Source organism: Phalacrocorax aristotelis, chromosome 1 (genome assembly GCF_949628215.1).
Source record: "Phalacrocorax aristotelis chromosome 1, bGulAri2.1, whole genome shotgun sequence".
In the NCBI taxonomy this organism is placed as follows: domain Eukaryota; kingdom Metazoa; phylum Chordata; class Aves; order Suliformes; family Phalacrocoracidae; genus Phalacrocorax; species Phalacrocorax aristotelis.
In genome coordinates, this window is record NC_134276.1 from 101,068,491 (window position 1) to 101,095,048 (window position 26,558).

The 26,558-nt window shown below is 38.5% G+C and overlaps 3 protein-coding genes across 6 annotated transcripts in view; 1 reads left to right on the forward strand and 2 right to left on the reverse strand.

The window, feature by feature from the left end:
- The window catches only part of TTC3 (tetratricopeptide repeat domain 3), a 62,863-nt gene extending 56,044 nt beyond the window's left edge, over positions 1 to 6,819 (reverse strand). For 2 of the 3 annotated variants that reach the window (XM_075100232.1, XM_075100212.1), the window contains exons 1-5: positions 6,585 to 6,819; positions 5,652 to 5,737; positions 2,631 to 2,676; positions 1,338 to 1,470; positions 866 to 953 (exon numbers count right to left, since the gene is read on the reverse strand). In XM_075100232.1, the coding sequence (XP_074956333.1) occupies positions 866 to 953; positions 1,338 to 1,470; positions 2,631 to 2,676; positions 5,652 to 5,726 (342 nt within the window). In that variant the 5' untranslated portion in view covers positions 5,727 to 5,737; positions 6,585 to 6,819. The remainder of the gene's footprint in view (positions 1 to 865; positions 954 to 1,337; positions 1,471 to 2,630; positions 2,677 to 5,651; positions 5,738 to 6,584) is intronic. The other variant, XM_075100222.1, reaches the window with a different exon arrangement.
- Positions 6,812 to 11,396, forward strand: PIGP (phosphatidylinositol glycan anchor biosynthesis class P). The gene is made up of 4 exons (XM_075100372.1): positions 6,812 to 7,408; positions 8,668 to 8,740; positions 9,262 to 9,380; positions 10,786 to 11,396. Exons 1-4 carry the CDS (start codon positions 7,327 to 7,329, stop codon positions 10,914 to 10,916), a joined length of 405 nt encoding a protein of 134 aa, XP_074956473.1. The 5' UTR covers positions 6,812 to 7,326; the 3' UTR covers positions 10,917 to 11,396.
- Positions 11,397 to 16,610: 5,214 nt separating this feature from the next.
- On the reverse strand, positions 16,611 to 24,770 carry RIPPLY3 (ripply transcriptional repressor 3). 2 transcript variants are annotated; one of them, XM_075100357.1, is made up of 4 exons: positions 24,566 to 24,770; positions 23,603 to 23,669; positions 20,013 to 20,080; positions 16,611 to 18,772 (listed from the first exon to the last, which is right to left on the reverse strand). In XM_075100357.1, the coding sequence occupies exons 1-4, from the start codon at positions 24,682 to 24,684 to the stop codon at positions 18,625 to 18,627; spliced, it is 402 nt and encodes a 133-aa protein (XP_074956458.1). In that variant the 5' UTR covers positions 24,685 to 24,770; the 3' UTR covers positions 16,611 to 18,624. The 2 variants fall into 2 exon arrangements, with proteins under 2 accessions (XP_074956458.1, XP_074956451.1); XM_075100350.1 differs by having other exon boundaries at positions 23,603 to 23,672.
- Between the last annotated feature and the right edge of the window lie 1,788 nt (positions 24,771 to 26,558).

Here is a 26,558-nt window from a genome sequence, read left to right on the forward strand (position 1 = left end):
AGAAGCTGTGAGGGGGCACAGCCACGACAGCCAACCCAAACTGGCCAAAGGGATATTCCACACTATGTGACATCATGCTCGGTATACAGACTGGGGGAAAGCTGGCTGCAGGGTCCACTGCTCAGAAACTGCTTGGGAACCATTTGGCAGGTGATGAGCAACTGCATCGTGCATCACTTGCTGTACATATTCTATTTTTTTTTTTTTTTCAATTATTAAACTGTTCTTATTTCAACCCACAAGGTTTGGGTTTTTTTCCACTTTCACTCTTCCGATTCTCTCCCCCATCCCACTGCGGTGGGGAGTGAGCAAGCAGCTGTGTGGCACTCAATTGCCAGCTGGGGTTAAACCAGAAGAGCACAGAATCCAACAAATTTTTTTAAAGATGTGTCATACCTAAATTTAAAAAAAACAAACAAACAAGAAAACCAACTCTTCTCTTTAACTGCTGAGAACACTTCTTATTCTCTCCTCTGCACTGTTATGTTTCTGTTTTAAGTCAGCAATGATAGCAAATTCTAAATATCATGTGTTGAACGAGGGGAAAAAATAACCAAAGGGAAAAAAAGTTCATCTGGGAATGGTGCCATTTTTCTCACTGATATGACCCTCTTTCTTAGCCACTTACAAGGGCCCCAGCCAACTGCATTATTGACTCTGCAAATATTTAGTAAGTTATCCCAACTGTAATAAAGCCTATGACACACTCTCTTTCTAGAAAGCTGCAATTCAACTATCCCACAATTTATTCACTCCAGGAAAAGGAAATGTCTAATGTAAGATATAATCCCAACCTGCATTAGGTACAGATTCAATTAACCTATTACACTTGAAATCTTACACAAAGTTAGAATATAGTACTTACAACAACTCCTTTAATTAAATCAACAAGGTCTTCCAAAACTTCTAAATCACAGAGTCTCTTCCAATTCTGGTCTAAAATCTGTGAACTGCTTAAAAATAAAACAAGTTGTTATTTAGAAAAGTAACACCTTGCTACATGGTCTTAATTGCTAATATTTATAGTAATTAGATGTAAGCAAGAGCGTGGTTACAAACTCAGTCAAGCCCTTTGGGGCATGGAAGGGGGGAAAAGCTGCAAAACTTTTGGTACTTTTGAAATAAAGGGCCTCCATTTAAGTACTTAAATACACTCTTAGATTCCAAACTTCAGAAACCCATTCTTAATATTTTAAGACCTTAACTAACTTAGCCCACTGGCAAAAAAACATTCCTGCAGACAGTTTAACCACTACTGAAAGTGTACAACAATCTTTCACAAGTAACAAAAGAAAGGTAAAGGCTGATGAAATAACTTTGACAACATGATCACTTACCTCCAATCAGCAACCAAAGAATTACTTTCGCTTTTGAAGAGAAGAGGCCAAAAGATACGTATTCTAATAATGTTGCAATATTCTCTTAGTATGTCAACTGGCTGACTGCACCACACTTCACAGGGATCAACGTCTTCAAGAAAACAGTTGGGAATTAGACTACACAATTCAGGCATTACAAGTAATCAAAGTTTAAACATTCAAAAACATCAGTTATTTCCATACTGTATCCTTAAGTACTACCTAACCAAAACAAGAAAACTTGCATACTCTGAATACATCTGGCAACTTGATTTTTTTTATAAATTGAAGGGGAGAAGCAATTTATATGGAGGTAAGAATAGGGACCTGCTGGCAGGCTTTACATTCCTTGCTCAAGGAACTGCCTGTGTTCTGAATTTTATTGATACATTATAAATGAATAAATCCATCCTGCTTCTAAATGAGGAGCCTAACAAGGGCTGTGAGGTGTTTAATGGCTACTTTCAAGATGAAACAAGAGCGCCTTCTAACTGTACCCATTTAATTATTTTCTACAATAAATCCACAGTAGTGTGGCACATAGCAGCATAGTACAAAGACATCAGCAATATTCTTTTTTCTTCAGGGGCCATTATGTGCATGATGCACGGCTCTTCCAAAAATATAATCCATTTCCCTCAGAGACCGTCTTTAAAAGGTAAAGTTCCTTATTAGACTACTGAGGTGGCATCAAGTACTCTCAGGGCAGAAGCAGTATTATCTGAGAGTCTGAATATACGAAAAAATTCATTTTGCACAGCTGGCTGTGTTCATCTGAGTTTCCTACATATTATAGGTTACCATTTGTTTAGTGAACACAGGTTTGAAGAACTTGTCAGACTCTTGAGCCACCTGCTTTTCTACAAATATTAAAAAACTTTTAAAAATCTTTTAACTGCAAAACTTTACCTACAAAGTTCAACTCGAAGATGTCTTTAGACCTATACAGCTAAAAAACAGCTACAATTAAAAACACAGGTAATGAACACAAGCCTTAAATCGCCATCCTCATAACATTAATTGACTGCATATATGTACATATTATTGACTATTTACACTGTTCTTACAAACGCATAGCAGTCATCTGCACATTACATTAGGACAAAAATATGAAAATTCTCCCAGTTTAAAAAACATACCAATGTTTCTGCTCAGAAATAATAATTTTCTACTTATTCAGATAAAAGCAAAAAGTGAAATAGCAATCAACAGATCCAAACACAGCACAAAAGGGCATTAGGAAGTTATGTAATATTGGTTTAATTTACATACCTGTTTTTGGCTTATGCGGCAACCGCTGTACAAACACTCCATGACCCTAAGATAAACATACTTTTTTTAACATTGCACATCTTCCAAACGTGTTACACTAACTATAAGAAATGATTGCTTAACTGTTTCTAAATATTAAACCAATATAAACTGTTTACATCAGGGGAAGGAAGGAACAGACGTGATTTTTATGGTCTGTCACCAATTCCTTTTCTCAAGAAAAGATAGTTATTGAACATATTTAGACCAGTATAGAAAATGGACTGTGGTTAATCTTGATAAGCAAGCAGTGTGATCAGGAAATGAATCTATAAAGCAAAATATTTGGTACTGAGGCATCTGCTTTCACATTATATGCTCTTCAAGGGGTTTTAGTTCAAACTAAAACTAAAAAGATTGGTTCAAATCTAGTCCCATAGTGCACCCGTTCATGGCTGTTGCACATTATCTGTACTCTTAAAAGCACCTTCTAGCTTAATTTCATCCCCAATGAATCCCACTAGCATACTCCAAGACCACTTCACAACATAAGCCAAAACATGCGAGACAGGGACAACTGGGGTATTTGCTTCAAAAGCATTCTCCTGATCCAAACTAAAATAATAAAGCAGACACATCAATAAACAAAATTAATTACTAATTAACTAAAATTATTTAGTTAACTATTATCAACTATCATTATTTAGTAATTAAATACTCACGCATACACCTTGGACCTAGACAGAAAAATTATTTCTGTGTACCTAGTCATTTTGAATAGAAGCTTTTTATAAAACTCATTCCATGCTCACCAGCATCTCATTATCTTCTAAGACCGATCTGAGGTGGCTGAATACTCTCCATGCTTTTTGCCCCCATCCCATTTCCCCAAGAATAAAATACTATTGCTATTCCCCATTCTCCCACATATTTCTGCATTTCTGCCAAAAGTTTTCTGAGGAAAACATGGAAATTATAAGTCTGCAATATTTTGCACTACCAAATGAAAAACCTCTTTGGATTCAATCTTTATAATTCACATTAAGCACAGCCAAAAAGCAAACAGAGCAAATAAAAACAAAAAGGGGAAAACCCCATGTTTACTAGAGTCGTTTAACACAAGGTTTTGGTTGCTGTCTTATGAAAAAAAAGTTCACCTGCATATCCATTAAAATAAGTCCATAGATTAATATTTATGAATGGATTTGAAAGCTTTTACTGGTTTAAGCAATATATTAAATCACACTAGAATAGTATTCTAAAAATTAGTAATTCAAAATTGGGTACCTAGCAGCAATATAATGTTCAAGAATAACTAAAGAAACATGTTTAAGATGACACACAGGTTTTCAAAAAATAATAATTTGGTTTTGACAGTTAGTTCATGTATATGTGGAGTGGTTGATTTACTACTTCATGGCAGCATATTGAATCAATACTTTAATGGTTTTGAAACACAGCACTTCATATGAGCTTCTCAAGCTGAAAAATAAATGGCTTTGTTCTTTTTCCAGATCCCTACAAAGTCTGTTATTTTAACAAACATTATATATGTGTCATTTAATAAATACTATGAATTATGCCTAAGTATTGCTGCATTATCATTTGGAAGAAATGCAAAGCTATTTCTGAATATGACTGGTAAACAGTATAAAACCAAACTAATCACCAAACGCATCTTTCATAAAGTTTCTTTAACGGACCTTTATTCCTTCAGTGGCAGACTTTGGAAATACTAGCATGCTGTGCAATGATGACTTACTGACTTGACCTAAGGTGATGACAAGCAATCATATTATTTTACCCAAAGTAGCATTTCTGAGCTATTACAACATTACATGTAAATCAAGACTTACTCTCAAAAGTAAGTTATCATGACATCAACATATTTAACAGACCAGGACACTCAACAACAAAGAGGAAAAAAATTAGCTATTATTTCAAAATCAGTTAATCTTGAAAGATGACTGAACATCTCCTTCAGTCCACAGCATGGATTTTGGTACAATATTTAAAAAGAAAACAAACCACACACCCCCTGTATACCACCTTGGGCTTCTTGTATTCCATAGAAAACTTGAAAACCAAGATTTAGCACTTGCACAGAATCAAGGGCTTTCTTTCCATAGCATAGCACACACATCACCTTAAGAGATAAAATGTCTAGCATCTCATGCTAACACAGATATTGCAATTTTTTTTTTTGTGCTGTGGACAAAATAAAAAAAATCTTTTTTGATATCAACAGTTTCCTATGAGACTCACTATTCTACTGGCAACGGTCCCTTGTACAGATATAGCTTTACAAATAAGAAATTCAATTTACCTGAACTTTTTATTTCTGCATAGGAAGAAGATACTAGGCCAGCTAGTTTGTAATTCGCAGCAGCAACACTTAGGATAAATAATTCATAGCTGAACTCTCCAAGCAGCAGAAAGATCTAAATACGACAGTGTTTTCTAAAACTCCTTAAGCATAGCAAGAAGAGAATAAGAGTCAAGGAAAGCATTCTTGGAAGTATTAAAACAGAAGAGTGCTACAGTTTATTCAATGAAAGAAACAACTAAATAAGCACAGGCCTTATTAGGCACAATGAACTAGAAAAAAATGTAAAAGATGGCAAGAACGAAGAATGGGCGAACACTCCGCAGTTAATTTGTAGAGCTGAACTTACATGAACTAAGTTGCAATTGCTTTGCAATTAAAGGAAGCGAATCTGTCACTCTGAGGTATATCATCCAAAGTACAGCCTGGATACACGGCCAACAGGCTGGTCAACTTCTGCTAACAAGACCTATGCACCACTGTCTAGTTTTACACAGTTGTATATGTGTTCAGTAAAACTTGCCTGATAGAGGATATGCAGTCTCTATTCTCTACCCCAGTTTAGTACTTTTGCAAGTGAGTAACGTACAGTGGTATAAGGTACCTTTGCATCAGTTTGAATTAATCAACACTAACAATTACTCTGTAGATCAGATCTGGGTATAAGCACTACTGGAACATCCTGCAAGTTTTTATCTAGTTTCAAACCTACTTACCAATTCACAGCAAGATTTATCACCTGCATAAAAAGCCAAGGCTGCAAACTCAGATTCGGATATAGGTTCACCCATGGTACATGATCCTGAAAGAAAAGGATTATGAGTAATCCACGAGAGGAAGGGAAGAGGCAAACAACACGTGCTCTGCAGGACTTAAAATGATGACATTAAATTACACTTTACAAGAGTTTCACAGAAGACACTTGTTCTTCTTTTGGCATAGTATTGGGTGATCTTGAAAACAGTAACCTAAAGCATCAGCTAAAAGCTAGTTAAATTGACTAACCAACAGCGCTCCAAGCGCCTGACGGTACCGCTGCACACCACCTCGCACCTGACAGGCAGGAGAGGGACGGGCAGTCTCTCCGGCCGGGTCAGGAGTTATTGCCACATCCAGGGCGATCGGAGCTGAACACCCCCCGCCCGCTCCGCCGGGCCGCCCCGTTTGAAAGCGCCAGCAAGGCAGCCCCCGCCCAGACCGCCCGTCGTCCTCCCCCAGCCGGCAGCGCCCGTCTCGCACCGAGGCTCCGCCAGCGGCGAGGCGGGGGCCGGCCGGGCTCCCCGCCGCTCTCAGAGCCCGAAAGCCCCAGGGCTCACCACTGACGTGTCGCAGCCCGGCGCTTCCCGCCGGAACGGGACAGCCCTGCCCCTGCCTGGTCCTCCCCGCGGCAAGGAGCTCCAGCGGCCCCGGAGGGATTGTGCCGCGGCTCCCGGGGCCGACAGTACCGGTCCCCGCCCCAGGCAGGCCGGGCCGGACCGGGCCGGGCGTCACCTTGCCGGGGCTCCGGGGAGACAGGCGTCACCCTCCCGGAGCCGGTCACGGAGAGAAATCACGAGCTCGGCGAAGCACGGGGCGATGGGAAGAAGGGGAGAGACTGGGGAGGGAGAGGCCGCCCGCCGCCGCCCCGGCGCCCTCCTTCCCTCACTCACCAGCAGCAGCCGCCGCCGCCACCGCCCTTCCCGCTCCCCTCCGGTTCCGCAGGGCCGCAGCAGCTTCTCTCTCAGCCAGTAAAGCCCACCCACCGCGCGCCCCGGCACCCCGTCCAACCTTACTGGCTAGTTACCGCCTAACGTCAAGGGAAAGAGCCAATACACGGCAAGAGGCCGGCGGTCCCCGCTCCGCCGCGAAATCACAGGCTCTGCGCATGCGCCCCGCTGCTGGGGCGGGTGTGTGAGGGGTGCTGGGAGCCAGCGGGGCGGCCGCGGTTCTCCGGCTGCGCATGTGCGGGGCGCTGGGCTGGCGGAGGCGCGGTATCGGGGGCTGGGGAGTGCGGCTGGCGGCCTGTGCCTGCCTCCCGCTGCCGGGGGTGCGCGGCGTGTGGTTTCCTCCCCTACTCAGGCCGTGACCTCGAAGGGAAGGAAGCGGAGCGGCTTCGCCCGGCGGGGTGGGGGGGCGGAGCTGCGGGCGGTAGCGGAGGAGGGGTGGGGGTTGGTGGCACGGCAGCTCCTGCGTGTCCGTTGAGGAGCGGGTGAAACGGCTGCCGCGCGCGCCCACCCGCCGTCCGCGTGTCCCGTCTGTCTCCTCCTCCCGCCCTGGGGCTGAGGAGAGCGGGGCCGTGCGCGGTCTCTATTCCCGCACCTCCTAATACCGGGGGGTTCCGAGAGGAACTTGCTCAGAAACCTGTGAACAGCTTACCGTTTTTCCCGCCCCCCGAAGTTAACAGAGACCGATATGGTTGAAAACTCTCCAGCCCCGTTGCCAGAAAGGGCAATATATGGATTTGCTCTTTTTTTAGGATCGTGGTTTGGCTTTAGTAAGTATGCTGGGAACCGAGTGTTTACCGGAAAGTGTTGCTTTGTTTGCGAGACAAAAGTAATTCCGATAAGACCGTCTGAAAAGGGTCAAAATGGTATTGCACCAGTTGTAAGGGTGCGTGAGGAAGGACTGAGTGAGCATTACTTGCCAGACCTGTCAGTTGTTACAAAGACCTGCCGTTGCCTTTTTGTGATTTCCTCATGTTTTGTCTGTCTTTAACCTTATTATGGGGTCTTCAGTAACTTTTCAAATAATTTGACTCGGTAATGTTATCTGCATTATAGTAACTTTTTTACTTGAATTGCATATGCTGTCACTATTCAGTAACCATTGTAGATAGTAGTAGTGCAACCATCCCCACCCAAATACTGAAAAAGAAAAAAAATGAAGTCAATCTGGTTAACAGCAATGAAAACGATCAGGGTTATACCAGCATTTCTTTGCTGGTGTGGCAGGTGCTTTAGCATTTCACTGGGGATATCTTGCGTGCCCACACAGGACCAAGGCTCGAAAGGGTGACAACTCTTCTACGCAAGAAAAGGTGCTGCAAATACACTGTAGTCAAATAATAAACCAGGATTTTACTGTGAGTCTTTCTCACCCTTAGGAAGTAAGTAGAAATGAAAGTAAGGTAGTTTCTGTTCCTCTCACAGGAAGCCACTGCAGTTCCATAATTTGTGTCACTGGCTGCTCACCTGTTGCCCTCAAGTTTTGTTAAACCTTACTCTGGATTTGTTGTTAAGGAGCAAAATTTCTCAGTATTGGTTTTCTTGACATGAAAATGTGAATCAGAAAGTATTTCCAGTAACTTTTTCTGAGCAGTTCCATCCACGCGCTGGAATTCTGCCAACTTTTCTTTCAACCAAATGACTCACTGTGTGATCATTTTCTGCTTTAATATTTTCTGCATTCGGTGTAATTTGGCATCCTTTTAGCATTTGTTTATTTTCTTTTTCTGCAGTTCAACATGAGAGAAATTCTTGTCTGTCTACATAGGAAATCAGAAACTAAACGTTAAAGCAAATATAAAAATGATATCTTATAACCTGCTACAAAACATTGCTCCCATACTGGGCAGGTTTTGTGTCAGAGATGCATATTCTGCAGTGGTTTTGGTAGAGCTATTTTGGTCTAAATAGTGTAAAAGCCAAATAGTGTCTCAGCATGTATCAGTAGGGAAGTAATGCTTTAAAATTTAGGAAGAAAGTCTAAAACAGAATCGGTTGCACTATTATGACTTTTAATTCTTTTGTGCAGTATTGTATCTTATCTGGGCATATGTTCCCGAGACTTGGCTATTCTCATTGGGACTAACATACTGGCCTCAAAAGTAAGTTCAACCAGTTAAACTCTTTCGCCTGAATATGTGTGAGTGTAGGATACCCTTTATTATTTTCAAACAACAAAACTTTTTTTAGGTAGTTGTATTGTCTTTAATCTAGTTTTTTTCCTGATGATAAAGGACTTTAATCTTTGTGAAGCATTATTTTTTTGTTGATAAGTAGCTATGATGAAAAGTTTTCATTGTGTAATGAAAGAAGTAATATTTGAATGTTTTGTGATGCATTTGACATTTTGTTTCCAGGAGTTTTGTTGATGAAAATACAGCAAACTTTAAATAAAAAAAACCAAAAACCTTCTGTAAGTAATCTATTTGACAGTTTGTACCAAACTAGCTAAAGTGGCTCTGCTGTCAGTAAACTTCTTGGGGGGGACCAGGGCTCATATTCAGAGGTGTTGTTTCTTTTCCGCCTGGCTAAGTTTGTGCTTGATACAACCTCTGCATTAAAACTTCTATATCATTAGTCATTTGTTATTATGATATGTAAATTTTAAAATATTTTTCCTCAGGTACTGGGCAGTTGCTTTGCCAGCATACCTACTTGTTGCTGTAGGAATTGGTTATATATTACTTTTTGGTATTAACATGATGAGTACAGCTCCACTTAACTCCACACATACCATTACAGGTAATTTTATTGGTGTTTTTTTAAGATTTTGATACTTAAGTGATAATTCCTGAATATATATATGTAGCCATCTATAATATAAATAAAATGTTAAGCATATAAATATTTTGATCTAGAAAAGGAGTTCTTGGGAGTACTGAAGTACTAGAGTGGAGAGATAGCCATGAGCCTGACTCTTTCCTCTTTGCTATCTTATGGTAGTGGTTTCCCACCAGTAAAGTGTACTTTGCTAGTAAAACAGACAACGTCAGAGGAACAGGGGTGAAGCATATAAAGCTCTCCCAGGCACATACCTAGCATTATAACTGGAGATGAGTGTCATGGCAAGAAGGGCATGAGCATCTATCTGGCAGTGGCAGAAGTGGGAAGGCATGCAGAGTCAAGTTGGTGCAAAAGAGGATGCTGAAGTACTGAGACCTGATCAGATACAATAGTAATTCCCTGTCTAAAAAAGGCTGTTACTCATAGGTTTTCTCTCAACTTTTGCTCCTGCCAAGGAGACCTGTTCTAGGCATTCACAATATTCTACAGGCAGCTGCATCTTCTTCAACATGAGGAATTCCTCCACTATTTGCAGGTGGCCGTTTTTGTTAAATGCAGACTGTAAAAATCAGCAAGAAAGTTACCTATTGCTAAGTCTACTGAAGTTGCATCGTTTTAACAAACTATGGACATACTATTAGGTTCCACTGAAAAGCTAAGGAAAGAAAAAAAACAATCAAGGCTGTGGTTCAAATGCATTACTCCAATGCTTCTGTCAAGACCTGCCAGTTAGTCATCCCTATGTTCCTGGGTGCTCATTCATACACTGTCATGTCACCGTCTCAATTGGTGTCAGCCCAAGAATTTGTGTGGCTGCCTGGCAGGTGGGATGGGGGACCTACTCTGTTTGGGAAACAACTGTATTTGAAAATTTTCTTTTTCAGGGAGAGCAGTTCCGTAATTGTGTTCAAAGTGCACCTGTAAAAACATTTATGCTGTTATAGGAATGGGTGCAGCGTAGTGATGGGAACAAGCAGCCAAGACAAAGGGAGGGTGGACAGCGTCTCTCAGTGGAAATCCTAGTACAAAGTGTTCAAACTGTAGGCTGAGATATTCACCGTGGGGGTTTTTGTTTGTTTGTTCTTTTTATCTTCGGGTAGTTATGGTTTAATATCATGCAGCATCTTAGACCAAGCAAAGTCCCAGACAGTGGGACTTTCACATTTCAGCAAGGGGGTAGGGTTGATTTCTGCAAAGGCTCTGCTAATACATGTTGATGTAAAGCGTTTCTGGTGACCTTCTCATTTTATCTCAGTGAGGTGCAGTGTTCAGCGTCACTTACAGTAGCTCAGATGCATTATATAACACATATTGAAAGAAAAAATAATGTTTAATATGTGGAATGTTCTTGTGTCTCCTGTAGATAACTACACAAAAAAGCAGCAACAGAAGAAAATTCAGGAAGAAGCAATTCCAGCATTGAGGGATATTCCCATCAGTGAAGTAAACAGAATGTTTTTCCTTCCTGAAAAAGGAATCTGCAATAGCAGATAGTCATTATTAAGATCTGTTTGAATAAAGGATTAGTAGAAGTGTTACATAAGGAAAATCAAAACCTCTTTAAGCTAAAAACAATGCTTTTTCTGCTTGTAGAACAAAGCTTTTTTTTTCCTGACTTTCTAACTAAATTGATGTTAACACGTTTCATTGAGATGGCTTGATTTTATTATTATGCATGCGCCTTAATAACCTGAGAATTATGCCACTTTAATTTATCTGACCATCTTCTGAGTTTAAAATAACATTCTATTGCTTGTAGATTTCTGCTTGTAATTTCCCCCTGAGAGCGGATGTAGTTTACTTCTATTTCCCTTTGAATTCAGGGAGAGAAAATGTGTTTTGCTAGTCAAAAGCTTGAGGATGTCTTTTTTTTTTTAACAAGTTATGATAGTTTGAATTGTTTACATTGTAAATACACAGGTTTCATTTGTAAATATTAATAAAATATAGCTAATTTTTACTTGTTTAAATTTAGCCAGTTTTCTTTGGTTTTGTGGTATTTGTCCAGGGTAAAGACATGTAGTGGTCCATTTTTCTTGGTTCCCCCTGCCCCAGATAAGTTGGCTTATTAAAATACAAGAATTACCAGAAACGAGGAACGTGGATTGTGAAGGTTTTTCTGAAACAAGTCTTGAAATGACATTTCTTATAACCATTCTTAAGAATAGTGAAAACTAGGTTCAAGGAAATATCTGGATGTACAGGAGTCAGCGGGTCCATCTTATTGCAGGCCTGGTTATAGCACAAAGCAGTCACTTGTTTTGGCGATGGTTCAGATATTTCTTAAACAATGAATTTTCTTTCACGTATGTATTACTGTGCAGAGACACAATTTTTATTTGCTTTCTTCCAAGAATCACAAACCCAGTTATTACTGGTTTTAATCCATTTATCTTCAGCTGCCAAGGTTATTTACTTCGATAAAAACCAGTGAATAGAGCCTTGTTACCATGTTAGGTCTGTAAGCCAAATTCTGACCAGCAGAGAATTTAGTTAAAACCATTGCTATTTCACTATTCGACATTTGAAAATTTGTGTGAAGAATATTATGGCAGTTCTTTAGAAATCAGTGAAAACAACTATCAGTTGCTGTGGGAAGTCTTAAGACCTGTGAACAACTGCTCTGGTATGAATATGAAATTTGTAGTTTCTTGGTCCTCTAGTCTTTAGTAGTTTGCTATTTTTTCCACCTGCACTTTAAGAAAAAAACCATGGTAGGTATTATGGGTAGGAGACAAATACCTTGTTAATGAAGGAAAGAATGCTTTTTAACATTTCATTCTGAAATGGTAGATTTTAGGTATATTGCTGCTTGGGGGCGTTTCATGAGCGTTTGTACTTAAGCCTAGTGACTGTAGGTTAGTACAATGTTTATTTGCTTTATAGTTGTAGACTTCTTTGTGAAGTTTTGGTTTTCAGTTAGCCCCCAGTTGCTATTACTTCCCCTACCTGCCACGATTTTGCCTTTCTATTAATTTTAATTTACATGCTCAAGCACCCATGTATAGGGTGAATTCAAGATTTTATGATCCACAGACATGAAGATGTATTTACTCTTTTGTCAATTCCCTAATCACGTTGTAGACACTGAAGTATTGACTGTAATCGTTTTTCCTTTGTAATTTCTGCCTGTGTTCTATGTTCCTTTTGCTTTCTGAGAAAGCAATTTCGTTTTAATTCTAAATTGACAACAAGTGAAGGCCACGTTTCTGGTATCATTTGATGTAAGGATTAATTTAGTCCCCTGTTAAGGATACCCAAATCCCTTCAGGATAAAGAGAAGCTACTGGAAAATGCCCTCAAGCCCTGAAAGCACACAAATTAAAGGACTGTAAACCTTGGACAAAGATTGTATCAGTGATGAATCTGCCATTTCATTTAACTGTGGACCTCACAATTATGGGAAAACTAACAGAGGCACCTAAGTGAGTCGGCAAGCTGGGGCCATTTGTTTAAGTAAAACTTGCAGGCATGAAACTCAATCTTTGCTTTTCTGTCACTATTGTGTGGCGGTGCTTCAAAGACACTGTAGTGACCTTTTCTTCAACTTAGGAGTAATGTTTGATTCTTCAGAAATTGCCTCTGTGATAAAAATAAAACCACATAAGACAGTGTATGTGGGCTAATAGATACATTGGAGGGAATTGCAGGTGTTTGGGATCTGTCATTTCATGGTCTTGCCTGTGACTGTAATTAAGGAAAAGGTACACGACTCTGCCAGCAAAGAGACAAGAGATTCTGCCTTTTGTAAACCTACAGCACACTTACAGCTCTAGTAATCTACTGGGATGTATATAGATTTTTGCCTTAGGTATTATTCAGAAACAAAACCCTGAAATGATTGAACTGTGTTGCTAGTAGTACCTTGCTTTACAAAACATACCTGTTCAAAGACTGGATATCAGGTATCCATTCTTCTCATAGACTGAGGAAAAAATAAATAAATAAAGGCAAAAACCTAAATTTGCCCCCATTTTCACCCTTCTAACTCACTGATGGCTTATTGTTATAGCACAACCAGTAGTAAGCAGTAAGGTTAGACCAACTGCATCGGCCCTGCTGAAATAAACCAAATGATGAAACTTCAGCCTTGCTTTTTAATGCAGCTTCTAGGATTTTTCTAGGATATTGGAGACTGATGGTATTTTACACATCTTGCTTCAAGCTTAATTTTGTATGGCAGGTTCCCCCCAAATGGTATTTGAATGAGCGTGTGTGTAAACATGTCATAAAAAAAAAACAAAGTTGCACAGTTTTAAATGCAAATGTTGCATGCCAAGGAAATAATGTAGTTGTGGTTGCCCAATTTGTGTAAAGGTGGCAGAGTATGTTTCCCTTCTTTCCATCTTAGCTGTAAAGGGAAGGGTCGTAACAACACAGATTATGTTCAAGTTGAGAATTATTCAAAGGAAAACTTTGGGAATAGAGAGTCGCGCAAATGATGACAGAGGGAAGCTGTCTTGGATTTTGGTCTTTTGCATTGCACTGTATTGAACACCATAAGCTTGGAGGCTTCAGTGCAAATACAGAGCGTATGCACATTAAGTAGCAGAAGAGCGGAATTCTTTGTGTAACCACATAATTTTGTTTTTACTGTAAGCATTAATAGAACTGTTTTGCCACTTTATTTGAGATCAACAGGGAGCTATAGTCAGAGAGGTAAATGCTCTGTTGTGAAGTTCAAAGGTGTAAAGTATGTAGAGTAAAATATGCAAGCACATATGAGTAAAAAGCTAGCACAATTTTCTGCATGTTTGTGTTTACTGTTCCTACAGATAGGATGACTGAAATAAGAAAAGGAAAGTAAAAGAAACATGGCATCTCAAATATTGTCTCAGTTTTTAAGCGTGAAAGTGATGTCCTTGCAGGAAGCAATGCTGAGAGAAGAAACTTGTTCAGCAGTAGTAAAATGGAGTTGTCTTTCTCCTTGAGATATGCAGGTATACATTTACTGTTGCCCTAAAGCATTCTGAAGCATACAGGCCATCTTAAAAATATTATGAGCATACTATGGAATGCTGTCAACTTGATTCAATGATCTTTAAAATAACCATTGTTTGTGATTGGGGCTAGAGAATGGGCTAAAAGATGAGTAGCGAATTATGTTAGTCTAGATTTTTTTATGGCAAAAGTTCAGATATCAATAAGTACAATCAAAGCCTCTCTCATATAAATCAGAAAACTGTAATATTAAGCGTTTATACTGTTGCTGCAGGCAGCATTTCTGTAAAATTGACAATCGCCCCAATCAGGAGAACTCGTACCGCCCGCAATTCAGGTAGTGTGCCTGAAGCTTTTCTGAGAGTAGGAGCAGGGAGAATGTATGGATGTTTTAGTTCCATAGTGCAGATCTCTTTCTGGTACTCTGGTTGTTTATTGGTACACCTCTGTGCTAGGTGGTCTATAAACATGAAAAATGCAACTCTGCCCCCAAGGACAAGTAAAGTGTATACGAGGCAAGATGGTGGTAAAGTAATACCAATAGGTTTTGCTCTTTTTAGTGGACCTTAAGATGCTGTAAGCTAAATCGGGCAAAGTTAAGCCAAGAAGGTACCTTGATGAAGAAACAACAACTGTAGAAACAGTGAACTTAGCATCTCTGACAAAAACTAAATACGAGAATGCAGGTAATGGTGAGGCAGTCTAAATGGTGTTCGAGTACTCTTCCTCTTCTCCCCTCCTCCAGCTTTCTGCCCCAGGAGAGTGTAACAAATCAATGTCTTGGCTGTATCTGTAGCAATTCAGTTTTATAAGAGTCATAAGAAGCTATGAGCTCTTTGCCCTAATATAGTGTTTCTCTGATACTTAATTCACATTCACGCCAAAGCTCCCACCTGCAGGTACAATGAGAAACTCACCACTAAAGCTCTTTTGAAAAAGGCTTTTTGAATACTTGATTTCTTTACCAGGCAGTTTCTATGGACTTCAGTTTCATTTGTGAGTGTAAATGATAAAGTATTTCTGACTTACAAACAGAATAGTTAATAAATGATTTTGTGTAAATACATTTTGTTCCATAATGCACCTTTACCATGGGCACTTGAGTCTGAGTGGCTAAAATGTTTAATACAAAGTCCTGCTTGCTGCTGTACTGTTAGATTTCCAGTCAGCTCTAAAACAACTGGGATGAATGGGGTTTTTTCATCTCTCTTCCTCTATTCATGAATTGAACCGTATCCTGAGGAAAACGTTTTGGAAGCGTTTAGTCTTGTTCTGCCAGTTTCCTTACAGAGAGATTGCCAGAGTAAATTTTGTTGGTATGCTGCACAGTTTATGTATCGGCTTAACTCTCAGCCCTTTGCTGAAAGCAGCTGATAGATGAACCCAGTCTGGAAAGCATGATTATATGGAGTATAATCGTATGGAGTATAATCATCATATGGAGTATAACGGTAGATGTTTCGGTGAATTGAATGGATTTTTGTGTCTAGAGCTCATAAAACCACTATTGTAAGGATTGCCTTTTCTCAGTTGTGGCAGTATACTCAGTTTACTCCTGCTCCTGTTGTTATTCTCTCAGTATAAACGTAGCTTCGGAAAAAAAAAGTTCCTGTGATAATTCTTTTTCTCTTAATCCAAATTATTACTGCATCATATTTAGAAAGAACACTCAACAAACTTCAATGTCATGCGAGAATATGCTTTCCTTGGATATATGTATCCTTCAAGACCTTGTCTTAAAAGAGCTTAGAAGTAGAATTCAAGACTATTTTATGAACATACTTTAATTTTGATTTTTCACAAGAATACAGGCAGCAAAAATATAAAATTGTAGATGTTGTCTAGCTACCTCTCCAGCATTCATGTACCAGTGGAACATTACCTTGTGTTTTACTGTTATCATCTTAGACAGTGGATATCGGAAGGTAGCATTTGCTGGAAATGTTACAGCTTTTGAACTACTAAGGGCAGTCTGTGGAGCAGAGATCCTGAGCCAACTATTCAATCTGTAAAATTCTACGTTTCTAGTCTTGTCTTTGAAGTAGTAAACTCATGATAAACTCATTCTTTGGGGATGCTTTGTTATCCTTTTACTCTAAATGATGGATGATTCTAAGGTCACTGAAAACTTAACAAGGTCAAATTGCAGATGAAGTAACAAACCAGAACTGAAAGTTAGCTGCAGTTGAATAACAGAGATGCTATATTACTTCACTTTTTGTCTTCTCATAATTATTAACAAACTGGTAGGGTTTGCAATGCACATTTTATTTAAGCGTGCAAATAGGTGTATGTTGACATTGTAACGCGAAGACAGTCAGTTATTTGGAAAAAAAAAAAAAAAAAAGCTGGCCTGATGGGAAATGGATAATAGTTTTGGCTTCCTTTAATGAGTGTAGTTAGCTATTACCAATCAGGTAAATAGTACAGTAATATTACCGTAATTTGAAAATGGAATTTGACAATACAGGGGAAACCAAACAGAACATGTAGCAGACCTGAGAAAGTTAATCAGTTTAGGCTGATACAATGTTGTATGTCATCGCTGACCTCCTAAGTGATCTTGGATGGTTTTCTCTTTGTGCTCCAGACTGAATAATGATGAAGCTGGAGCATAAATGATTTTAGGATATCTTGCGAGAGAAGTGAAGACTTTTAAATGTCTGTATTTTAGTTCCATATGTTTGGAAGTGAAGATGTGGCAAAGATGAATGAGTGAAATGTAAAAGCTGAATTTTCATGTGTCACACAAGGGTTTACAATTTCAACTGGTTCGTGTAATTCCGTATATTGCAGGATGCTGTCTCCTTGGGTAAGTTTACTTAATAGATCTACATTTTAGTTTGTGAATGGAGACATTTTTTAAATCCTCCATTCTATTATGTTCATTCATTTGGAATCCTAATTTGCTAGACTTACAGTTTTTAACACTTTCACTCTGTTTGACAGTATATTGTACTAAGAGGAAAATCTGACACACACTTTAAGTGGTTCTTACAACTGTCTGACCTTATCTACACCACCAACAATAGTGTAAAAAAGGCCAAGAATCTTGGATTCTGCCTTTGCCTTGTCTCTGGGGAAACTACGGCCATTTTGGTTAGAGATAAGATACCTGAAGCATAATAATTCTGAAACATAGTGGGGCCAAATAGCTAATCCTTGAGCTAATTAAAAAATGCTGGCATAGCAAGACAAGTACTGGCAAACTCTCTGAGCATACACAATTTATACAAACAAAAGGTTAAGCACAACAGATCATACCAATTCTCTGAATGAAATAAAATGTACTGAAAAAGCAGTTTTTGCTACTGGAATAACAGTGTTGGAGTAAATGGGTCTACATTGTACATAACATAAAGATGCTTATGAAAATTAGTAACTTAAGTCTTCCTGAACATCAATTTAAAAGAAATATCAAGATAGTAAGACACACATCCAGACCCCACCAAGTGGGAATCAACAGTACGTCAATTACATTAAAATCATATAGGTTCAAGTGCACTAAGCTATAGAAATAAGCTCTGAATATTGTGGTGAAGACAAAAAGGTAGCACATAACGTGTGTTTTAATGTGTCATTAAATTAAATCATATTTTTTAATCAAGGATTACTTTTTTCTGTCAGACAAAAAGGCACTTTTCTGATTACAGGGCAAAAATCTGATAATAACAGAATGACAGGACACCAGAAAATATCACGACTGTTTTAGAACTTGTTACGACAGGGGGTTATACTGGAAATGGATTAGGCATCCAGCATTGGTATCAGAATTAACATGCCCCATGGAGCTAATAAGCAACAGTCTTTGCATTTTAAAGAATTTCTTGCTTAAATTCAGACATTGTGTTTCAGGGTCTGCATTATTTTGGGGCTGTACATTACATTATTTTGCCTCATAATCAGTCCTATTTTCATTTTATCAGGACTGCAGTGTAAAAAGTAATGAGTAACTAAGTACGGTGCTCTTCTGTTCTTAATCCATGTTGCTTAACTCAACCTCATTTAAACCTTACAATCTTTTGTTCAGCTTGAGGGTTTTATTTAAAAGTCTCTCAAGACACAAAAGGATTTCCTCTTAGTTTCCAGTTGCATTGACTCATTCTTCTTGGTAAGAGAGTTATAAATAGTTTTCTTATGAGCTTTGATGTATTTCTTTGTTTAGTCAGATGTTTGTCCATATGTTTCTGACAGTTCTTTTTTTATCTCTTGATTTTTGAATTTTTATTTTGTGTTTGTCAAGGCTGACTGCTGTTCTTTATTAGGCTGAACGGATTTCTTCTTCATCTTCCTCAGAGTTGGCATCATCGTTGTAGAAGTGAATTGTAGCTTGTACTGGAAAACTTGCCAGAACCTTCTCTCCAATGCTACTAAGAAACTTCTGGGATTTGGACTTGGGCAAATAAAGTCTAATAAGAAAACATATTTTAAAAGAAAAAGTAAAACTATGTGACACTTTCCCAGCTAAGCTAGCTTGAGTACTAAAACCTATTTTTATTTTTCTTTGGAGAGAGAAAAATCCTAGGGTTCTTTGTCTTTTAAAATAAAAGTTGCTAACTAAAAGGTACTGTTGATTTCAAGTTGCCTTAGTGCTTTGGGTATATTGTGTAATGGATTTATCTAAGGTCCCACCCTGATAAAGTGTTGCCAGGGCAATGATGCGTGCTTGAGACGTTTTGGCTTAGTTTGGCTTTTAGCACAGTTCAGATCAGAAATGTCCTGTGTGACTGGGGGAAGTTTGAGGAATGTTCTGGGGTTCTGGAATTCAGATTAAGACACCAGGTTAAGATTGGGGCAGGTTGCCTCTTGCACAGAGGTTGATTTTAGTGGGTTTTGTGTCTCCAGGTGGAGGATGAGGTGTACAATGAGAGAGATTTATTTCAAAATTCATATTGCTTTGTATTGAAATCGTAAATGTCTTAATTTACATTTCAGGTTTTCACCAGCTTTCCCACTGAAGCAAAACATATGTGGTCTGTATACATATGTATATGTTTTTGTGTATGTACATCTCTTCCTCTTCATTCCACTTTGGCCAGTTTCCAATTAAATTTGACAGCAATAAAGGTCACACAGGATTTAAACTTCTACGACTTTTATAAAAACACATGCTTGTAAAGAAGAGGGATATTCCATTAATTTTTCTTCTCTAAATGAAAAGTCCAAATCAGGAGTTTCTGTATCATTAAGCCTTATAGAATCCAAATATTGGTGAAAACCCTTATGAATGCCCCAAGCATAGGAAAAGCTTTACCTGGAGTTTAACTTTCATTCAAAAGCAAATTTAAGCAAGCTCAACACAGATCTGTAACAAGGCACATTCCATTAGCAGCTGTTCACATTAATTATTTGTCCTTTGTGGGCTTGTTATCATATTAATAAATGTAAATATGAATTAGATGAGGCAGAAGAACATTGTTTCTTTTAAGATTACTTTTTTTTCTTATTTTCAGTATTAGCATATTGTTTCAGGTTCTGTTCAGCCTGGGCATCTTTCCTTGTGGAGGATTAAAATCTATGGAGTCTGGTGAGTAGTTAAACTGCATTACTAAAAAGAGATACTCCAGAGACAAACTTCTCCTGAGAAGGAATATGTCTCATCTTAGAAGGTGTCTCTTTTCCTTTATCAAGTGATAGGACTTAACTCACCTCACTGGATGTTGAAACCCCAGGGCTCCTTTTGATCTAAAATTCATTAGTTGACCATCCAGTTCTGACTGTAAAGAGACATATTTATTATTTAGAATAGGCTGAAAATGAAGGTTTCACTTCTTCTACAGGTAACTGTAAAATTCTACAGTAATGTTCTTTTGCTTGCTGTGCTGCATGTTGTTTTACTCTGACTAAGCGTACTTCAGGGAATATATGTGCCCACAGTCTGCCAATAGGTGCACATTTAACAAAGCATTTGAACTTGTACATTTTTTGAGCCATAAAGCCATGAAGTTGTACATTTTGCTTAAGTTCTTATGGAATATCTATAGTGACTGGTGAGCTAATAACACCACCAAATGGAAGTTCGGTGATTGGAATAAAAAAGGATTTTCAATCAGTTTAAAGGATTGGGAGGTTACGGATTTTTAAAATACCTGTTTAACTACATTCACCAGTAGTTTGGAGTTGGAATGTTCAAGCTGGCAAGCTTAATTATAATCAGAGACGACATAAGCATGTTACGAGTCCAAACAGTAAAATCAAGAGACAACTGGCATCTCATATTTCTATGCAGACAGTGATTAAAAAAAAAGCACGCATTTTTTATATAACAGAGTAGGTACCAAAAAACCACTTTAAATATCAAAATTAAATTCAGCACAGAATAAATTCCTTCAAATTAAGGTGACAGTAAAAAGCAATAATTTGCAAATGTTAACTACTAAATCCTATTAGGATTATAAATCTGGAATGTAAATCTGAAAGCATCTCCCAAAGTCACTGAGCCCTATCACTTCATCTTGTAGGCAGGTATTCTCTTCCATATCTTAAGACTTCTTTTTTCCTCCTATTGCTATAAACTTGATGGTGCATAAAATAGGAAGATTTAGCTATGCTATACTAGAACTTCTGGTGAACAGAAGCTAGAAACAGTCCACTCTGCTACAAACAAACACAGATGACTTTTGCCACTGTCAGATTAATTCAGCTTTCTTTCTGAGGAAGCAAGTTTCAGCATGGATATTTTGGTGGGCCCCAAAAAGCCCTTGGGCCATGGACTGAGCAAGCGGTCCTGTAGAATTCTCTCTCTACCTTTTACATTGGCCTATTTCTCTCCTGCCCACCTGTTTGTCTTGTAGCCAAAATTATTTGTCTTCAGGCTGTTAGGGTTTTGTTGAGATTTTCTGTGTTTAATCAGAAGACTTATTTATTTTCTTTCTATAGTACCTAGTAAAATGGACTCCTGATCTGGCTGAACATTGTAGATGTGACCGTAACAACTCTGTTAAATACCCTATGTTACTTTTCCCTTTCATGTCTACATTAAAATTACTCTTTTTTATCATTATTGACCTGCCTTCTTTCTGGAATACATATTGGCTTTTAATCATCATCTATGTAATATTACATACTGATTAAACACACATTATATACTTTTTCTTTTCAGACTGTAATGCAGCGTTTCTGAAAAGCAATTCCGATAAAAGTGAATTAGTTGCAAAATCTAACTCAGTTGTTTGCATACAGCAGAAAATGTTCAGTGTTAATTCGCATTATAGTGTAGATATGGTGATAGTAACTTTAAATGACTTTTCATGGCTTTTCTTCAGGCATAAATAACGGCATATTTGAATTTAGGTAGTAGGGAAAGTGCTACCTTTTATATAAGGAAAAGTATATTACATATAGATAACTGTAGGGTATATTGTAACACATGTTCTTGGCAATAGAGGTAAAATTATTCGTTTAATTTTTTTTACCATAATTTTATTTTTTTAGGGCTTTGCTTTGCATCTTTCAATCCCTCAGGTTACATTCTTACATGTATATTCCTGAACATTTTTTTTAATTACTCAGAGGACATTGAAACTTTCATTTGCTTGACTCTCCAGTGTTTGGAGTGTCTACCAATCTGTAAAGCGCTGGCATTTGTATGTATACATTGCAGAAAATAAAAGCAGCCAGCATGCAACTAACTTAGCAAAAACATCGTGCTTAACCCATCTTCAAAGGCCTTCTGCTGGAAACCTCAGTAACTTTGCTGAAGAAGATACTTCTTGCCTTCCACAGCTGGGGGATGTAGGTATGCATTAGTGAGCACCTCTTTGCACCTATGCACCACACAAAGTATCCAAGCATCTTTCCTTAGTTGTTGTGACCCTGGTAAAAAGCACATAAAAGGGATCCTAAAACCCTCCTTCAGCCCTCATTAGATCCCAAGCTACAGAGGCATCCTAGATGCTGAAGCAGTGTGGATGGGCCATAAGGTATGGATGAGAAGGTTCTGAAAAGCTTCTGGCAGGAAAGAGATGTTAAAAAATTGAAACCAACTGTTGCAGTTACACTTGGCTTGAAACAATGCCAGGCTGTTAGCACAGCAGGGGAAAACTTCATATACAGTTTGTTTTTCTCACGCAAGTGGGCAGAAGCCCAAGTGCAAATTAAAACTTTTGAGCTGGTTGAATAAAATTTTGTACAAAAACATAACCTCAGTAATAAATCACAACTTCCTGATTTCAGAAACCTAGTTTCTTGAAATCATCACTGTAAGCATGTACTCTCATGAGAGTAAGACTTTTCTCATCCTTAGCAAATTTACAGGTGCCTCTGGCAAATCTTGAACACTGCTGGGAAGGACATTCTTCCGCAGGTTTTCCCAAGGTGCCTGCCTGGAGGAGTGTGGCACTCCCTCAGATCTGTACGGTTACAACCTCCAGCTTCAGCAGACAAAAAGCACAAAGTAAAAAGGTGGTGCACATGTTAGAATATAGTAGAAGTTGTGAGTCTTTAAAGACTTGCACTAAGGAGAGTTGTTGTCTTAACCTGCTGAGCCGTTGGTAAAAAGTTGAAGATGTAACTGTGGATCGGATGCTGCAAAAACTTATGCAGGTGCTTAAGACTAAGCATGGGACTAGCTCCATTTCAATACATTTTTTAAAGTTTTCAGCATCAGGACCTATGTTGAATGTGCTTCAATCTCTCTTTATTTTTGTTCTTTGAGCCTAATAAATCTTCCTGATAAGTAAGTAAAACTCATAATCAGGGTACCTTTCAAAGGCACTTGGCAGTAAAAGCTACTTTAAATTTGAATTTGCTGTTGATTTCCCAGCTGGTTTAGCTATAGCAACATCCCTTAAAAAAAAAAAAACAAAAAACAAACAATAAAATTGTGCACCTGAAAGTATCTTTTTAAATTTCATCTTAAAATCATTTTAACGCAAACTCCCCCTATATACAAAATACCCACATACATAGTAGGTCTGGAAATTTCAAACTGAGAATAGTCTTATTTTTATAATGAAGCAAATAATAACTGCTGTTAAAATAAGGATTGTTTTGAGTAAGCAGTGCTTTCTGCAGCTCTTTAAGAGCTGATAATGATTCTATATCTGATACAAAATTAGAGATAGTGGTAACCATTATCATGTATAGAACAGTGTAATTTGAACCATATCTTCTAACACTGAAGAAATGCTTGAAGGGAAAAATGAATAGATGACCAAGCCTCACTTCCTGTGTTCAAATAGTTTCAATTTCTGCACCTGTTTCCTATAAGGATTATTTTCTCCAGAGTTTACTCTCACCATTTGTTGATTCTCTGTCATCTCACCGTCTCTTGCTGTGAGTATCCAGGGCCTCCATAAAGCAGGGCTACTGAAAGATTAAGATAGAATAGCACTCCCACAGTTAATTCTTTGTGGTAATATCCATACAGTACAGCTCCTTTTGTTAGATTCTGCTGGTATCTTTTGAAATAACATTATCTTTTTTCTTTTCAACGATTTTGATTTGGTAAATCTGATTTCTATGGCAATATTTGTCTTCTGTCTATGATCTGATTAAACAAACTAGACGACAGCTCGCACATTTTTAGCTAAGGTGTCATTTCCCTTTAAGATTTCACAACTCAGAGTGACTGTACTGAACTCCAAAGGATGATGTAATTAATACTGAAATCTTTGTATTTATACAGCACTGCTACAAAAGAAAAAGTACCCCTCCTTCTCTGTCTAAATACAGATTCCATGTCATCACTGCGTGGCTGGTTATTGAGTAAGCAACTCCAGCATTAAACTGACATGGGCAATCTGATCTAATTAGCTTAAGAGAGCATATGCAGTGGTGGATGTTACATCTGCCTTTTGTTTGGGCAGTTTGCGGGGGACTACAAATCATGGATGCTCTTTTTAGCAGTACTTTGCATCTCTGCTGCTGTGTAACAGATCAGCTGGGGAAATGGAAAAGTGCTTTCAGCTATGAAAGGTAAATACACGTAAAAAAGAATCAGTTACTGCAACCTTAATTTTAATTTACTTCCATTTATAAGTTCTGAAATATTTGACTGAAAAGGATAAAAAATTGGCAAAAGAAATACAGTACCCACTCCAAGTCAAGCATTTTCAGAGGCATATTTGCCCTTTACTTCTGGAATTGGAAATTGTTTTTCGTTGTCTGTTCAATGCCAAAATCGTTACTTTCAAATGATACTTACAGTCGGCATTTTGAAAGAAAGGCTGTTGAAAAAAGTCTCCCTGAGGCTGCCTTACCTCTCTGGGCGCTCCCTCGGCCGGGGTGGGTGCCGGGGCTGCCGCCGGGCGCCCTGGGAGCGATGACAGATGCGACCCGCTGCAGCCTGGAGCGGGAGACCTGCAGCTGCACCCTCCATGGCATTTGGCGGTCTAAAGCCTGTGTGGCAGGCTGGGCGCTTGCCTGGGCCTTTCGGCCACTCCTTTATCTTAACTCCCAAAGAATACTTACCTAAAACAAACACGGCCTCAGGTAAAAGCAGAGAAATGTCCTTAACGAGATTTCTTTTGCCTCCCCCAGACAGTTCACAGATAGGGCTCTCACATTTGCAGGCTGTCCTGGGGAGAGCACTCCTGGGGAAACAGAGGCTTTTTGTTAAGTTTGGTTAGCAAATCACATGGAAAATAAGCCGGGCCCTTTATCTTTCTGTCGCTGTTTCACAAACTCTGTATTTGCTCTATATGAAATATACGATGTAAATACTCTTTTTGCATGTCTTGGGGAAACTCATCAACATCCTGTCCTAAAAAAGTGTAACAGAGACTCAAAGAGAATTTTAAATGTAAAATTATTTTTTATATGACTAAAGCCTTTTCCGTGTCCTACTTTAAAAGAGAAAAAGATACCAAAAATCAGTGAAGGTAAGAGGATTTAAAGACAGGCCTAGTGACTTCCTTTAATTTGATTGCTGTTTGGTGGATGGAGAAGAAAGCTTATGCCAAGAAAGATTTCTTTGTCAATCAAAGAATACGGGTTATGAATGCCATCACTTTGAGGAATCTTCTATTTCAAAGTATGTAATATATGCTTCAAGCCTACAAAGACTGAACAGAAACAGACTTCTTCCAAGATTTCTTCCCACTGTTTTTATTCATAGGGTGCATTACTCATTGCCTCTTACATTGTACAAGAACAGTTATTACCTGGCAGGTGACATTATCTGATTTTCATTGTTGTGGTTCATTGCTACAGTTCACTTTGTTTCCTTTATTTCCCAACTACTGCAGAGGTGTAAGAGGATTTCAAGAACCTAAAGCTGAATTCTCTTTCCACCAGTGCTGTTTATACATTGACATCAAAGAAAACAGATTCAGCTCCCACATATAATTGGTTTCTACTGTGAACTTTCTTCCCAGAGAGAAAAAGAATTTTGTTTACTGAACATGGAATGTCCACTGATTATTTAATACCAGTTAGATTCCTTCTAGCTGACTTAGCTGAAGAAACCATCAAAACAGTCAGTTTGAGAGGACACTGAAGATTCTTTGTGGGAGTCAGATCCCTCTGAGGTAAGCCTTGTAGATTCTTTTCAAGTTATGATCCAGCTGGAAGTAAGACAGGTGCAGTCAGCAAGGAGGAGCTGGATTCACAGATAAAGACCGCTGGATACATTCCCTTGGAGACATCATTTTCCCTTGAAATTGTTCTGTATTGGAAAACACTGTACACATACCTTTGCACGTGTGTGTGGATTTACCCTTCTACTGATTTTGCTTAAATTTAAATGTTGTTCTTCCACCAGGGAGGAGCTTAGGTCAGATTTGAAAGTCACAGTGATTTTCCTACACTGATGCAAGCTGTACAGCTGTGTTAGCTACTTGGGGCTCCTAAGACTGCCAAAAGTAATAGTGTAACCCATGTTCTGGTGTTTTCAAAACAGTCTTCAGAAGGTTTCCAGGATTTGATTTGTTGACGTCCAGTTCTTACCTTAATTTTTCCTGATCTTCAAAACATCCCTTCTTGCTATGGCAAATAGGTATGGTTTAAACACAAAGGCCAAAGCCATTAAATGCTATTCTGGGAAGCACTGACAGCATGCAATACTGGATTCACAGTCTAAATCTACTCCCTCCCATCTTTAAATGCTGTGTAAAATTTGTAAATTTGTAACTAAGTAAATAATACTGTATCTCAAAGAAGAAAATGTACGCACAGTCTCAAGCAAATTGATGCACAGTCTAATAACTTTAAACATTTATGTATCAAAATCAATGCAATTGTTAGAATGAAGAA

Coding starts and splice junctions, on each gene's coding strand:
- PIGP (XM_075100372.1), top strand. CDS start 7,327: ATGGTTGAAAACTCTCCAGCCCCGTTGCCAGAAAGGGCAATATATGGA. Junction 7,409..8,667: donor AGGATCGTGGTTTGGCTTTA/GTAAGTATGCTG, acceptor TCTTTTGTGCAG/TATTGTATCTTATCTGGGCA. Junction 8,741..9,261: donor CTAACATACTGGCCTCAAAA/GTAAGTTCAACC, acceptor ATTTTTCCTCAG/GTACTGGGCAGTTGCTTTGC.
- RIPPLY3 (XM_075100350.1), bottom strand. CDS start 24,684: ATGGAGGGTGCAGCTGCAGGTCTCCCGCTCCAGGCTGCAGCGGGTCGC. Junction 23,673..24,565: donor CCGAGGGAGCGCCCAGAGAG/GTAAGGCAGCCT, acceptor TTAATCTTTCAG/TAGCCCTGCTTTATGGAGGC. Junction 20,081..23,602: donor TGACAGAGAATCAACAAATG/GTGAGAGTAAAC, acceptor GTCTCTTTACAG/TCAGAACTGGATGGTCAACT.